Consider the following 16,971-nt stretch of genomic DNA (forward strand, 5'->3'; position numbering starts at 1 on the left):
CATTGAATATCCTACCTAAAATAAAGTAACTTATATATATATATATACATATATATATATATATATATATATAAAAAATCAATCTCTATTATATGTTTCTCCTAAAATGAAACATATAATTTGCATCTTATGTATTTGGTTTTTTTTCTTATAGTGATATGTGGCTACACCAAAGGGTAAAACTTCTACCAATAAAAGTGATGAACAAGAAATTGATCTCAATCACACACTTGGTGGCATTTATAATATTGGAAATCCTAACGGAATTTTAGTGCCTCAGCCATTTTCACAAATTATAGCATCAGTTGCCAACAATCCTGCATTTCAGCGGGCTATTGAGATTATAAGATCTGAGATGAATAACAACTCAAAACATAGGAGAGATATGCGTGAAATTTATGGTATGGTGTATATCCATTTTTTAAAATTTTGGTTGTCTTACATGATTTTATGTTGTTGCATTTTCTTTCCATCTTGTTTATGCCTTCTTATGCTCTTTCCATTTTTTAATTCCTGCCTTCCACTTTTGGGGGCTAGAAGGCAAAAGGAAAACGTAGGAGAGGGATAGAAGAATGAATATAGGTGAAAACCCTAGTTAGTAAGCTTAAAAACTTCCTCTTTTGTCCGATTTCTTTCTATTGGTCGTCAACCACCAACAAAATCCATACATTTTCGCTACTATTACATGCTTGACCTAGTTAAACTGTATTGAGGAAATTTTTTTGTTTTAATCAATCAACAATGCCTTCCCTATATTCCACATATTATTTACTCTATTGGTCTTAATCCCTTTAAATTTATTTTTTATTCTCTTGTAGTACTGTAGTCTACACTGTTCAATCCTGAGAAAGGTAACTCAAAAGTTGTTCTCCAAAAATTATAGAGAAGAGAAAAGAAACTAATCCAACTTTTGTTCTAGAAAGCAATAGAGAATCAACTATAAAATTTAATACGGAAAAGGGTAAGTCAATTCTCTTACCAGAAAGTAATGGAGAAAAGCCATCAAATAAAGTTACTTATTTTGATGAAGTATTGGATAAAGGTAAGTAAATTGTATTACCAGAAAACAATGGAGAAAAGTTGTTAAAGAAAGTTTACAATTTCGATAATGTTGTTTGTCACTTTGACGAATACTAGAGTAACACCTCGTATTCAAAGCAGACCAAAAATAAGCTTTTTAAAATTCTACAAGTGCATTCGACGTCACTATCTACGGACAATAGTCTGATCTATGGCATGTACTGTGCATCCGTCGTTTGCCACTGAAACCCTCCCAAAAACTCAGCCAGAAAATTTACTAAGTGTCGATCTACGGATAGATCTATGGTCAATAAGTCATACTACGGTCTATGGTCGTATTCGTGAATTAAGACTCAAGTTACCCAGCCTTTGACATGAACTACGGATTACTAGCATGGACCGTCGTTCGATCTACGGTCTGTACGTCTGACCGTAGGTGAAAGTTAATAGTGAGTTAAGGGGGAAATGTTGTTGGGTCAACTTCAAACAGTCATTACTCTTAGCACAAAATGAATTTGGTGTCTCATGACCTATGAAATGATATATAGTTGAATTATCTTTCAATAGAAATCGAGTTTGCTAAAATTCAACCTCCGAGTAAAAAGTTATACCGGTTTTAATAAAGGACTGTCGAGCAGACCCAAACAACGGATATTCGATTGAACGACGGCCCATCAGTCCAGGTCGTCGTTTGGTCCGGTAACAAAATATTCAGTGGTGTTTTGGTATTTTCCTAGTTCATTTAACCCTAAAGATACGTCGTTTAAGCCATAAATCATCAGATTTAAGTCAGTTTAAGCCTAGAAATATAACAAGAACTTACCTAAGTCAAAATCATAAATCAACACTTAGAAAATTAGAAGCAAGGAAGGAGAAAAAGGTCAAGAACCCTAGTTGAAGAAAGCAGCATGTTTTCATCAATTCCAGCCCCGAGATTTCTCCGTAGATTTCATCATCAGGTATGTGAGATTTCACTAGTTGGTTCCTTTCACCCATTAGATCCCTAGTTTTCAGTCAGTTCTTGATTCTCTTATCATGATTAAACCTAGGGTTTCTAGAATTTAACAGATCATCACAAATTAGTTAAATATAGGTTCCAAATCAGATTGTAAAGTTATTACTCAGTTTATCACGAGAATTCCAAAACCCTAGCTCTGTATTTCTTTAGTTCTTGAATTACACATGCTAGGTCAGTTATTTCAGTTACTTCAGATATACATGCCTCATTTATTAATGCATCATTATCAAATTAATTGTTGCATTCTCATTTTGCATGTTCAGTTTTGAGCTATCGAGTATTTACAGAAATTCAGTCATAATATGTTAATCACTTAACTCATTAGGAGTAGAATAATACCGAGTTGGACCAGGGTTCATCATACCCGATAGTCCCAGAATTACTAGCCAAGTAGGTTGTAAGTCCCTTCTGTGGGCATCAGTTTAGTGATCATGCCAACATGGCTTTATACCTCTGGCAGGGTATATTGGGTCCTCTAGATGAGACGTATACATCGGACTCCACATTTAGATCATGTAATTTTATGATCGGTTGTTAGTAGCTCCCACAGTTTTGTCAAACTTTATTGCATTGCCCATATTTATAGTTCAGTTAGTATTTAGTCTCAGCATGTTATATATTTGGTCATTGCATCCAGTTAGCTCAGAATTCGTACATCATGTTCATAATATTATACTTGCCTTTATGCTTGTTTAGTTTTTTTTTCCAGCTTTACTCTATCCTACATGCTCAATACCTTTCAAGTACTGACGCATACGTGCGCTACATCTTCTCGTGGTGTACGTTTAGGTTCTCAGCATCCAGATCACGCTTAGATCGATTCCCGATCTCCAGTTCAGCAGAATCAGTGGTGAGTCCTCATTCTTCGAGGACAATAGTCATGAGTTCATTTCAGTATTTCTAGATTTTTAGTTTCAGATTTAGCTCGACTTAGTTGGGGCTTGTCCCAACATTTCTAGTCAGTTAGAGGCTACGTTCTGACAGAGTTAGATTCAACTTAGTATTCAGTTAATATATTATTGTATTAAACTCATCATTGTTTTCATTTATCTAAGATATAACATATGGGTAATCCCCATCGTTTCATTCTAATTACGATTTAGCTTCCGCATCAGTTTATTATCTTTAGTATGCTCACGATCATGCAAGCAGGATTAGCTTAGGATCACCTGTAGTTCTAGGTCCCGTGTACGCGTCTCGAGGGTAGCTCGGGGCGTGAAAAGCTAGTGATCAAAGTGTGACCACTTTCTGGTGGTATCATAAATGGAAAGCTGACAGAAGGGATTCTCTATAGTGGTGGAGAAGAAAAGCAAATTTCAATACTTTGCATTTGTCATGGGATGTTCTTCACGGTAGCTGAATTTATGAAGCATGGCGGTAGAAAAGAGGTTGATGATCCCATGAAGTTTATTAAAGTAGTTGATGATGCATTTACAAAATGTTGTCAAATTGTTCAAATGCAACTTAAACTTTAGTTTGATGTTTTTTGTTTTATATGAAGTCTTAATTTATTGTCTATTATAAATTTTCATTTATGAGGCTGAGGCATGAGTATGAACTGATGTACCGAGTATGAGAGGAAATAAAATAACTCAACAGATATCATAATCTAAAAGGAATCAGGTAAGGGAGTCAAGAACAAGTTGAGCGTGGTGAGAAACTCCTAAATCTAGAAAACAAACAGTAATCAAACAACAATAAATACTACCTGCTTGATCTCCCTTAAGCTTGGTAGATGCAGTTCAACATATATACCCATATTGCTAATACTATATCCCCATAAGCAATCATTACGTCTCAATAACCCCTTAGGCACTACATTTATCTCTCTAAAGGCAATCATTATGCCCTGATAGCCCCTTAGGCATAATAATCATAAAGGCATTTCTTCACATGAAGGAATCAGGTAAGGGAGTCGAGAACAAGTTTAGCATAGTTACAAACTCCTAAATCTAGAAAACAAACACTAATCAAACAACAACTTACCTAGGGCCCTATAAGCTCGATAGGTTCAAACAACAATTAATAAATACTGCTGCTACTTGATCTCACATAAGCTCGGTAGATGCAGTTCAACATATATACCCATATTTCTAGTACTATATCCCCGTAAGCAATCATTACGTCTCAACAAGCGCTTAGGCACTACATTTATCTCCCCGAAGGAAATCATTATGCCTTGATAGCCCCTTAGGCATAATAATCATGAAGACATTTCTTCACATGAAAATCAATATAACATTCATATCGTATAAAACGATTGATATTATTTAATATAGCTTGTATTAAACATGGAAAATACATGAATACATTTACATTAAAAACAACTTCCTATATAATGGAGATTCGTGGTTTTGAAGAAAAGGTTTGAGAGAGGTACATCATCTCACCTTACATTTTCTATTAACTTGTTTTAAACAACTGTTCTTGCTCAAACACAAGCTAATATACTCAATCTACATAACACAATTAACTTTACTATGTTAGTATATATTCATTCACAACAAACCCTAACAGACTAAAACATTGATTCTGATTCAGATAAGTTGCATCGCCACCATTTATACCATAAATCATATCCATTGATATGATATACATGGTACCCATCACATTATTGGAGACATTAGGGATAATACCAAACTCATCCTTATTTCATTTTTATATTTATCATCTTTTTGCATGATCTTCCAACCCATTGATTAGTTTATATTTTTAACTAATAAATTGACTATAAAAGCTAGTGTCATTATCATAATTTGAGATTGAATTTGAGAATTTATATATTGAACAAATCGTGAAAATCTCCTTTTTGACTCTTTGTGTTTTGGGGTGCTTTCCATACTCAATATATCCTAAGGATTCAATGTTAGGTAAGCATTACACAATTAAAATCTACACAAAACATCTTTTAATTCATACCTTAGAAGTTACTTTATGTTCATTGTTGATCACCTTCTTGAATGATCTCAACTAACTCGTAAATTTCTTCTAATGTTTTCTCTCCATAATATGAAGTTGAAACCATATACCTGAGACCATGCTATTGCTCTCTAATTGTTATATCCATCACACGTCCCATTTTACTGTGTCTAACAAGACTCACATGATGAGAAACCATTGGTAGAGGAATTTAGTCTTCCCAAGCCACCTTCTCCTCGTAAGTATCACAAAATGGCAAGAGGGCCTATAACTATGTTTGGCTTCTTATAATACCTTCTCTCAATGATCTTGTTTGTTCTAGTAATAATAAATAAGAAAGAGAGGCAATATGAATGGAGGGAATGTGAAGTAGGGTGTGCATGGTATGGTATATACCAAATTACCATACCATATCAAAATTTATTATATTGTGGTTTAGTATTATGGTATTTGTTATGGTATATCTTATATATATTAATGTTTTTTGGTATTCAATAAGATATTTGGTATTAAGATGTGGCATATCAAAATTCTGAATATCATACCGATGTATATAGTTACATAATATATATATATTATTAATATGCTAACATATATGTAACTTTGTATTAGCTTGAACCAAAGGGTTGTTTGGTTGGTATATAAGTTATCGCAGGATTAATATCCTCGTATTAGCTATCCTAGGATAACTTATCCCATCACTATGACATAAATGGTAAGATATGTTACTTCAAACATGACAACCAAACAAGACACCAAAATTTTATCCCTAGATTAATTTTTAAACCAGAACTATTAATTTTTATCACTCACACCAAACGACTCTTAAATGTTTAGAAGTTGAAGCGTGACTACGCAATTTTGATTGAAACATATTCTAAATGTAATTGATTAACAAAAAAAGTGTTTGTATTTTCTTTTTAGTATCATATATTATTATAAGCATGAACCTCTTAACCCCAAAGTTGATTTACCATTTTAACCCTACAATATTATTTATATATTAATTTATTAAATATATTAGTTAAACCTATTAACCCTATATTAGTTAAATCTATTAATATTGATTATTATAAATTTAATATCCTAACAGCCCTAATTTAATTATTCTGAAACGGTCATCTGCTCCACTTCTCTTCTGACTGTTATGAAGTTTCATCATCTTCTTTCAAAACCTTTTCAGCTAATCTCATCATCTGTATAAATGTCTCAAATCACATGTTATTGTCCATTAAATTATTTCTCTTTTTGCCTGCAGGGATTTGTTGACAGAGAAACTACTCTTATTGGAACATTGACAGTCCGTGAATTCCTCTACTACTCAGCATATAAAACAGTAAGCTGTCTTTCTTAGATTTGGTTGCAAGATTATTGATTTGTTATATGACTTGCATATTTCAGAATTTTTACTGGATAAGATTAGGGACATTCTTTTTATACTGCTTCACGTTTGTGGATTCTTTGCTTAAATTTTTTTTTGTCTTCCATATTTAGTAAATACAATGGTCGATGAAGGGTCTAAACTTGATCGGTTCAAACTTAATATTCTCACCTTTGTATGCAATGCAACTTATCATTTATGGGATGAGATTTTAGTATTTGTTAAAACCTAATTGATTCTTTCACTTGCATAAAAAGTGCTGGTTATGTTGAAGCTGTTTCTACATTATATACGCCTCTGAATAACTATGTGCAATTGCCTGCCGATGTTACTGTTAATTTTGTTATCTTCTGTTAGTAAAAATGTTACTGATAAAGCCCTAGGATGAGTCATCGAATACATCTCCTTCCTTCATTAAACTTCTGCAAAAACAAGAAAAGCAAGTCAAAAACCTCACCAACAATCGCGCTAAGCAGGACGAATATCAAGATTCATAGTCAGTGTATTCTGCTTTTTATAATTTTCTACTTCTATACAATGTAAGGGGTGAAATGAAGTGTTACCAGATGAATGCAAATAAGAATATGTTGTTGATGAAAAAACCATTAACTGTAGAAATATTTGATGATTGATATATAGGTGTTATAAATGTGTATAACTTAAAGAAACTTGTATCTTTTTTTTTGAGTTGAACATGTAGGAGAAATCATTATTTGTTTACTTCATTTTGAGAGAAGCATTGTTTTGTCAGAAAGCAAAGTATTGTTGGCAAAGAAAAACTAATGTATGTATTAATTACTTTTATGAGAATATAGGAATATTTTACAACAATATTTGTGTATCTGCAAAAGAATATAAACCACCTTAGACTGAAATTTACCTTTGCCAATATATCGGGAAGACTTGAAATAACGATAAAATTGTTCATGTTCTAATACTGTTAGCAGGTTTGTTGCTATTGGAAACGCAAGAATAGGTATTATTTCTCCACCCTCAAACTTGCTTCAATTAATGTGATATTTATACTATTGTTAGTTGAAGTTGCTCGCTTTAAAATTTTAAAAAGAAAAATAGTTTATGTTTTGTGAATATTACATTCTTGATCATCTTTATTATTAGACCAAAAGAACACTAATTATATAAAAACAAATAGCATTTACGTCACAAATATATATTGTATTAGTACATCCTAGATACTACAACAATACAATGACAAGTCTAGAAGAGCTCGAGAACCAGTGCCTACCAATTAGCAAGTTGAAGAAATATGCAACAGAATGGGTTATTAAAGTCTTAGTCATTCGTCGGAGTTTAACAAAAGAGTATAAAAATACAAATGGTGAAGGTATTCGTTGGCAACTGATATTAGTCGATGAAGAGGTAACTCTATTTTAATATTTTGTTATATACATTATTTAATATGTTAACTTCTTTTGGAATTCTAATAATAATGCTCCTAACCACAGGGTACAAAAATACAAACCACTCTTTTCAACAAAGATGTTCATGCATGGAATAAGTCTTTTCAACTTAATCAAAGTTACTACATTATAAATGGAAAATTAAATCGACCTAAACCAAACTTCTTATCCGTACATAAGGAGCTCGAACTAGCATTTATGAACAACACCGAGGTCGTTGAGGACAAAAGTCATTTTAAGACTGATCAATTTTCAAATGGATTTATTACATTTGATGAAGCTGAAAAAATCACTAATGGAAGTTTGTTTGGTAAATTTCACAAAATGTTTATTGTTTGTTCCATACATTAAGAAAATAGGGTTTTTAACACATTATTTTGTATAGATGTGGTGTGTATTTTACTCACAGTAAAAGCACTAACTGGAGAAGGACGAAGCATTAGACGCGAAGTAATCGTTACAAACGAAAGGTAACATATACTTTTTATGCATCCTACATATAAATATTTCACGTTAATAAACATTTATCATAAAAAAAATTTGTTACTTGTATAGGTATGATCGAAAAGTCATGACTTTATGGGGAGACTTTGCTGAAATCGAAGGTCAAATGTTACAAAGCCTTGAAAGTGAAAAACCAGTTCTTGCCTTTTGTGATGTAAAATCATCAATTTATCAAGGTATACATCTCCACACTTGATATATTTGAGTCAATTTTCAAAGTACATAAAAGTATCACTGAATTAATTACTCCTGTTGAAATAGGGGATTTTGTCCTTTCCACAACTCCTGTTAGTAGTTTGCTTATAAATCCACAATTTGAAAAAGCGAACAATCTCCAAAAATGGTAAGTAATACATGTTTCATCACACTTATTTAGAGGCTACCCACATGCTACATCATTAATATTTTTTATTCATTTCTTAAAAATTTCAGGAATGACAACATGAAGGCAGAAAAGATTGACATAAGTCTAATGCCAAGCAGACTGATGCAAACTGCCCGTCAAGTGAAAATTAGTAATATTTTAAATGGTTCACTTGCCATTGTGAAGGTACTTTCCTATACAACACTCATCTTTTACTCCAATTATATATTACAAATGTAATTACGTGATTTACTGAATTTACGTATAGGACATGTACTATAAGTTCAATGCTACGGTTACTGACATTGACAGTAACACCGACCCATGGTATCCTGGTTGCAACAAATGCTACAAGCGAGTTACTGTTATAAATAGTGTTGCAACTTGTACCTACTGTAGAGCTGAAGATGTTGATTATGAGGCGAGGTAAACTACACAAACAACCAAGAACAAATATTGCTTACTCCAGATGCATGAAAAAAAATTATTAACTAATGAGCTTACTATGTCGCTATCAAATAATTAGCACCACACTGATTAAAACATCCAATTTAATTTAGATATCGGTTAAAGATTGATGTCACTGCTGAGGATCAATTTCTAAGCATTACAATGTTTGATGCTGCAAAATACTATTTTGGTTGTAACGTAAAAGAGTATGTTCTCTCTACATCTGAAAAGGTAAATCACTTACTCTATGAAATATTGGCCTGTATAAATAACTTTACCCTATTTCAATTGTAAGGCTAATATATACGTTTTCATATTCCACAGAAAGAACAATCACCATACTATCGCAAGATGGTATTGAGTAAAGGGAAAGAATTCAGTATACTTGTTAAGATTGATCGTAAATTCCCAGATGTTGACACAAACATGAATGTGATAGCTATGGAGATACATGAGGTTTCCAAAAAATTACCACCAGATCAAACCAAGGTTAAAATTCCAATTACAAAACAAAGAAGCAAGAGGACGAAGATACTAAGTGATGATGAAAAAATGAAAGGAATAGTTGCAGGCATACCTCATATTGAAAAAGATATTGCAGCAGTTGAAACTGACATTGAAAATCCACACAAAAAAAATACATGCAAGAGGACTAACAACATTAAGCAAGTCATTGCAGATGATAATCCACAGAAATTGAGGATACATGAGGTAGAAAAACATATTGTACTAGATGAAAGTGACGACGAAGCCCCACTAATTCAACTACAAAGAAAAAGGACCAGGAAGGTTAAAGGAAAAAACATCATGCCCTATCCGATGGAAAAGAAGATCAAAGAGGAAAAAAATAATATATAATTGATTTAAAGTTTCCTTATTTTTATCTACCAATGCTTATTATCTCCCTAATATTTAAAAATAACTTACATTTTTTCACCAAGCAACTTCACCTAACATCGCTTTTATTTTTAGCTTACTTTCCTATATCCATGAATTTTGTTAACTGTTTCACTAAACATTCAATATATGCAATTTATTACTTCAAAACAGATCAACAACAATCTTCTGCTGCAATGTATATCCTCATACATAAAAAAAGGTTTGCATACATCCTACCTTATAATAGATGTTTTTTCCTATATATGTCAAATATGTGACTACAATTGCCATTAATGATTTTGTTATGTTTTAGATCAATGCTAAATTACATATACTAAATAGGAAGAGATAAGAGAAGTGTCACACCAACAATCCAAATTTTATCACCATCAAATCAACAATGACACACAACCAACATCAAGGTAAATCTAATATGTTAAGTACTTATCACAATTCAAAATTAAATTTAACCCTTCTATTCACTTCACTTCACAGGTGATACAACTATAACCACTCCTTTCATGCCAAATCAAGCAGGTGATAAAGGAAAAAACATTCCTTCTACCAGTAAAACTCATCAGCATGACAACAATATAAAAAAAAGTTCAACCAACACAGGTAAGAACTTACATAATCATGTAAAATCCAACATACATGAGTACTTAGTACAATGCAAACATATTCTCATACACATACAAAAATATTACATCATTTGTGTAAATGTACCAAAAAATGTTCCCTTTATAGAGAAAAGTCAATTGCAAAGCGCATTGCAAAGAGTGGATAAGTATATATTAACAACCCAAACAATATCACATGTCGAAGATGAACATCCACGTTTGAAAAAGCAGCGTAAAATCAATTGGCTATTTAGAGCATTATCTCAAGAGTCTGAAGTTAGAGGTACATCGGAAAACCCTATTCATATCTTACATAACTTGAACGTTCAATAATATCAAATTACATTTCTAACATATCTCTAAAAATATTTCTATATATAGGAATTGTTGCTTATAACTTATCTTTATCATATCTGCACGTGCTGAAAGCCGTCCCAGAATGTATTTATTGTGCTGCAAAAAGATTGGAACATGAACCTCCAGCATTCTGTTGTGCAAGCGGATATATCAAATTGGCAAACACTGAAGCACCAACAGAACTATATGAAATGTTTGTGGCATCTACTCCAGACGCGGTAGAGTTTCGCAAAAATATTCGTGCATATAATAGTATCTTTGCTTTTACATCTTTTGGTGTTAACCTGGATAAGGAACTAGCATCTGCAAAAAAAGGAGTATACACATTCAGGGCACAAGGTCAAATTTATCATGATCTACCATCGTTGCTACCACGTGATAACAATCCATGTTACTTCCAACTATACTTCTTTGATACAGACAACGAATTGACGAACAGGCTATCGAAGGTGAATGAAGGAATTCTTTCAGACCATATTGCAACAAAAATCAAACAGGTAATGGAGAGTAACCCATATGCACAAATATTTTGCCAATTAAAAAACCAAACAAGTTTCCACAATTTACAACTTCGTATTGCTGCAAATGCCTCTTTGGATCAACGAGTGTACAACAGACCCTCGGTAAGTCAAGTAGCAGCAATTTGGATCGATGGAAACAATCCAAATATACCTTTTGATCGAGAAATAATTGTTCATGAGCACTCAGGGTACAAACATAGAGTAAAACACTATTTTGGTTGTTATGACCCTCTTCAATATCCTTTGTTATTCCCAAGAGGTGAAGGTGGATGGCATCAAGGAATAAGAAAACAGAGCAAAAGACTGCCTCACAGAAGAAGTGCTCACTCACCACCTATACTCAATGATATTCCAACATTCATATCAGCTGATGCAATATTAGCCAACGAGGATCAAGGTAAAATATATTACATTACGGCCTCTTATAGCAAAAATATAGTCATGTTCTTCACAAGTTAGCAATTGATAAAAAACACATATACTATATAAAAGAATACTACCAAAGGCGTACAAAATACAATTATAAGAAAATACATTTTTCTACTATACCAATATGATAACCAACATAAAATAAAAATAGTGTTAATATGATTCCTTTCACTTGTAGAAGTCCGCCGTGAGACAAAGGGAAATGTTTCTTGCAGAGAGTACTATTGTTATAAGCTACAACTACGAGAAACAGAGAGGTCAGTATTACTACTATGTGGAAGATTACTACAACAATTTGTGGTTGACATGTACATAAAATTGGAAACCACAAGGCTAGAATATTTCAGAAAGGAACAATCAAATTTTAGAAGAGAGGTTTATCAAGGTATTGTTGATAGTGTCAGCTCGGGAGAATGCAGGGGAGACAGAATTGGGCAAAGAATACTACTTCCATCATCTTTTATTGGGGGGCCACGAGATATGAAAAAACGCTATATGGATGCAATGGCTTTGGTACAGCATTTTGGTAGACCAGATCTGTTTATAACAATGACGTGCAATCCTGACTGGATTGAAATCCAACAAGAATTGCGCCCCGGACAAACTCCTCAAGATAGACCTGACTTGGTAACAAGAGTATTCAGAGCTAAGTTGCAGGATCTAAAAGAACAAATTTTCAAGAAAGAAATATTTGGAATTGTTGTTGCTCATGTATTCGTGGTAGAATTTCAAAAACGAGGACTACCACACATACACCTACTTCTCATATTAAAAGAAGGACACAAGATCAAATCAGGAGATCAGTACGATAGGTTTATCTCAGCAGAGATTCCAGATAAATATGAGTATCCTATATTGCATAAATTAGTGCTCAAACATATGATGCATGGTCCATGTGGAAACAAACGTCCAACAAACACATGCATGCAAAATGGACAGTGTAAATATCATTATCCAAGGCCATACAACAACAAATCAATCCAAGCAAAGGATGGATATCCAATTTATAAAAGAAGAATGGATGGAAGAATAGAGATTGTTCGTGGAATGCATATGACAAATCAATGGGTAGTACCTTATAGCCCTTATCTGCTTACAAGATACAATTGTCACATTAATGTTGAGGTTTGCTCAGGAGTCAAAGCAATAAAGTATCTATACAAGTATATATATAAAGGACATGATCGGTGTGCAGTTTATGTTCAGTCTGATGATGGTGAAAATGTTATTGACGAAATACAAACATTTCAAGATGCGCGATGGGTCTCACCGCCTGAAGCACTATGGAGAATATATGAATTCAACTTGACTGAAATGCAACCTGCAGTCATCAACCTTCAACTACATTTGCCAGAAAAACATTCAGGTACACATATTAATGCATTATAATACACATTTACTTAAAAAAATAATTAAATTATCAAATACTAACTCAAAACAAAATCACAGTGTTTTACTGGAAAAATCAAAATTTAAAAAATCTCATCGCCTGGGATGGTGTCAAGCAAACAATGTTGACCGAATATTTCAGAATGTGCTCAATTGACTCTGAAGCAAAAACATATCTTTATAGAGAATTTCCAAAGTATTATGTTTGGAATTCAAAGGTAAAGACTTGGACAAAAAGGAAAACAAGATCTGTAATTGGTCGCATTGCAATCGGTAAGCTGAATGTAGTAAGCTATAAAATCATACACATTCATAATTTTTAAACTTACTAATTAGTACATATTGATTATATTGCACAGCTAATCCTCGAGAAGGGGAAAGATATTATGAGCGGTTGTTACTAAACCATGTAAGGGGACCATTGTCATTCAACGACCTACTCACGGTCAATGGCAAGCAATGTCAAACCTTCAAAGAAGCAGCCAAAGAAAGAGGGTTACTTGAGTCTGACAACAGTATATCAGAATGTATGAGAGAGGCTGTTGTTTTCAAAATGCCATTCGCTCTTAGAAGTTTGTTTGCTACAATTTTGGTTCATTGTAACCCAACGGATATTAGAAAACTCTGGGATACTTATTATGAGGATATGTCAGAGGACTTCAGCAGGCTATATGGCAACTCACACAATACTATACTACAGTCTACTCTGAATAGTATTAATAATTGCTTGCAGAGTATGGGCAAAAGCATAGACATATATGACATTCCTCAACTAGATCACAATTTCCTCGAAGTTGGTTCATCAGAATGTAGAGAAATAAATGAAGAAATGTCCGTGCAAATACCACCAGAAGATATTGATGCACAGTCACAATTAAATCCAGAACAACATCATGCTTTTACAAAAATAATGCAAACAATCAATGCTGGAACAACTGCAATATTCTTTGTGGATGGACCCGGGGGAACTGGAAAAACATACCTATATCGTGCATTACTTGCTAATGTTAGATCAAGAGGTATGATAGGTTTGGCAACAGCAACCAGTGGTGTAGCTGCTTCAATCTTACCAGGAGGACGTACAGCACACTCAAGGTTTGAGATCCCTCTTCAAACAAGTGAATCAACTATGACAAACATGTCAAAGCAAAGTGGTGTTGCCAAATTGATTAGAAAAGCAAAAGTGATTATATGGGATGAAGCACCAATGGCCAAACGACAAACAATAGAAACAGTCGATAGGAGCTTCAGAGACATAATGGACATCGATAAACCATTCGGCGGAAAAGTCATGGTTTTTGGAGGAGATTTTCGGCAGGTGTTACCAGTAGTTCCAAAATCAACTCGAGCAGAAATTGTAAATGCAAGCTTGGTCAAATCATATCTCTGGCCTTTGATGGAGAAGATTCAATTTACTAGAAATATGAGAGCAAGAACAGATCCAACATTTAGTGAGTTCTTACTTCGAGTGGGTAACGGTGATGAACCAACAATAAGAGAAAATTTAATCCTCCTCCCAGAACAATTAACAATCAAACATTCCAAGGATGAAATTCCAGAAGAATCCATAATAAAAGAGATATTTCAAAACCTGCAAGAAAATGCTGCAACAACAAAATATGTCACTGAAAGAGCTATTTTAGCAAGCAGAAATGACCATGTGGATAAAATTAACAACAAGTTAATATCTCAATTCCCAGGTGAAAGCAAGATATTCAATAGCTTTGACTCAGCAGAAGATGACACCAACAACTATTACCAAGAAGAATATCTAAATACTTTAACACCAAATGGTCTCCCACCACATAGGTATTGAACATAATACATTACAACTTACAAGAGGCGGAAAAAAAAAGGATAGATTTTCACATATGTTATTTAATGCAGGTTAGAATTGAAGGAAAATGCACCTATCATGTTGCTAAGGAATTTGGACCCTTCAAGTGGCTTATGCAACGGCACACGAATGATATGTCGAGGTTTCTCTCAAAATGTCCTGCATGCAGAAATATCAAGTGGTCATTCTGCAACAAAACATGTGTTTCTTCCAAGAATACAACTATCACCACCAGAAAATGAAGGATATCCATTTAAATTCATTCGAAAGCAATTCCCCATACGCCTTTGTTTTGCAATGACTATAAATAAAGCTCAAGGTCAAACAATTCACAATGTTGGTTTGTATTTGCCCCAACATGTTTTCTCACATGGTCAATTGTACGTGGCGCTATCAAGAGGGATATCTATGTCCACAACAAAAGTACTTGTCCTAACAGAGCAACCCAAATGTCAAAAAGGAACGTACACAAAGAACATCGTCTATAAGGAAGTTTTAGGTACGATAATCTCATATACATATATGGTCATTCTAACACATATAATTAAATATTTACATATACTATGTACTAACAACATTACATTGCTTGAAATCACAGGTTTAGAAGATACAAGTAAACCTATACAAGCATAATGGATTCTTCAACACCCACACTCTACAATGCGTTAGGGTCATTTTCAAAATATTCCTTTCATTACTATTATCAGCTTTGTTAACATTATATTCTATTATAATGTTTAAATATTAGTATTATTAACAAATAACCATACTTTCGTACTTCTGTTTAAACACTTCTTATTAACTGCATGTTATTGTTACTGATTATTATTAAATGCATCAAATCTTTTTCAATATACAACATCACTAATACCTCATGTAATCATCAAAAGAATAATAAACACAATGTACGCTTCTACTACATCAATAACAATTCACCCAATCATTAAAACACAGATTTACAAGAAAAAAATTCACATAGAATGATATTACTTACCATGGCTCACACGTGCAACGCACGTGTACCTGACTAGTATATTTATATGTGTGTAATGTGTTAGTATGATCTATTTTAGGTTTGAAAGCTACCCTTATTCCATCAACAACTCAATCGATGGGATTTGCTTTCCTTCCGAAAGGAAGTTAGCCGGAGCCGGTAGAAATGACTGACTGCAGATAGAGAGAGATCACCTCCATTCTCCAAATAGTAACAAGGTGAAGCAAAAGATATGATTTACTAGCATAGGAAACCTACTGAAGCCCAAGGTAAGGGAGGAGTGTCATGAATAGAGGTCGAAGAAGCTCAAACCCGACGATCTAAGTGAGGCGATGACTTTGAATTAGTGGACCTATAGGTGTGACTGAACTCGACTGATTAGTATGATACAATTGAGACCTTTTTGAATTGTTCGAGAGTTTTTAATCCACTAAAACCCAAATCATCATATCTAAAATGCCACGACTAAGAAGAATATTTTGCTTTTGTTTTTAAACAAGATTGAATACTCTCAATATTAAAGGGAAATAATCTTTTTGAATTCATTTTCACAATGGCAATAGCTGCTCTAGTAGGACTATAAATCTCACAAACACCTTTCCAATTGAGAATAAAATATCCCTTTTCTTGCAGTTTTCCAACACACAAGAAGTTAATTGTTAAAGCAGGAACATATAGCACATTAGATATTATTTCTTCAAAATCATTCTTTGCTTTAATTTTATTATCACCTCTCCCCATTGCATCTACGGTAGAGAAATCACCAAAACTAACTGTAGAATGAAAGCTTTCCTCTAAATTAGAAAACAAGACTTACACTACAAAAAACGCTTAAATAGTGGGGTTAAAATTACATGTAGTGGTAGTC

General features: G+C 33.4%; 3 protein-coding genes across 6 annotated transcripts; all 3 read left to right on the top strand.

Annotated features, from left to right (window-relative positions):
* The first annotated feature begins 6,156 nt into the window (after window positions 1–6,156).
* Window positions 6,157–10,078, top strand: LOC107009622 (replication protein A 70 kDa DNA-binding subunit D-like). 4 transcript variants are annotated; one of them, XM_027914477.1, is made up of 11 exons: window positions 6,157–6,293; window positions 7,283–7,314; window positions 7,522–7,718; window positions 7,805–8,069; window positions 8,145–8,229; window positions 8,315–8,439; window positions 8,525–8,606; window positions 8,696–8,813; window positions 8,896–9,053; window positions 9,188–9,308; window positions 9,402–10,078. In XM_027914477.1, exons 3-11 carry the CDS (start codon window positions 7,548–7,550, stop codon window positions 9,933–9,935), a joined length of 1,659 nt encoding a protein of 552 aa, XP_027770278.1. In that variant the 5' UTR covers window positions 6,157–6,293; window positions 7,283–7,314; window positions 7,522–7,547; the 3' UTR covers window positions 9,936–10,078. The 4 variants fall into 4 exon arrangements, with proteins under 4 accessions (XP_027770278.1, XP_027770276.1, XP_015064456.2 ...); XM_027914475.1 differs by having other exon boundaries at window positions 7,286–7,314; XM_015208970.2 differs by having other exon boundaries at window positions 7,286–7,718.
* A 30-nt stretch (window positions 10,079–10,108) lies between these two features.
* On the top strand, window positions 10,109–13,272 carry LOC114075987. Its single transcript, XM_027914167.1, has 5 exons — window positions 10,109–10,176; window positions 10,270–10,378; window positions 10,452–10,574; window positions 10,704–11,851; window positions 12,062–13,272. Exons 4-5 carry the CDS (start codon window positions 11,125–11,127, stop codon window positions 13,270–13,272), a joined length of 1,938 nt encoding a protein of 645 aa, XP_027769968.1. The 5' UTR covers window positions 10,109–10,176; window positions 10,270–10,378; window positions 10,452–10,574; window positions 10,704–11,124.
* Window positions 13,273–13,346: 74 nt separating this feature from the next.
* On the top strand, window positions 13,347–15,817 carry LOC107010795 (ATP-dependent DNA helicase PIF1-like). The gene is made up of 4 exons (XM_027915096.1): window positions 13,347–13,545; window positions 13,632–15,081; window positions 15,160–15,608; window positions 15,708–15,817. Exons 1-4 carry the CDS (start codon window positions 13,395–13,397, stop codon window positions 15,740–15,742), a joined length of 2,085 nt encoding a protein of 694 aa, XP_027770897.1. The 5' UTR covers window positions 13,347–13,394; the 3' UTR covers window positions 15,743–15,817.
* The last annotated feature ends 1,154 nt before the right edge of the window (window positions 15,818–16,971 follow it).

This window comes from Solanum pennellii, chromosome 2 (genome assembly GCF_001406875.1).
Source record: "Solanum pennellii chromosome 2, SPENNV200".
Taxonomy (NCBI): Eukaryota; Viridiplantae; Streptophyta; class Magnoliopsida; order Solanales; family Solanaceae; genus Solanum; species Solanum pennellii.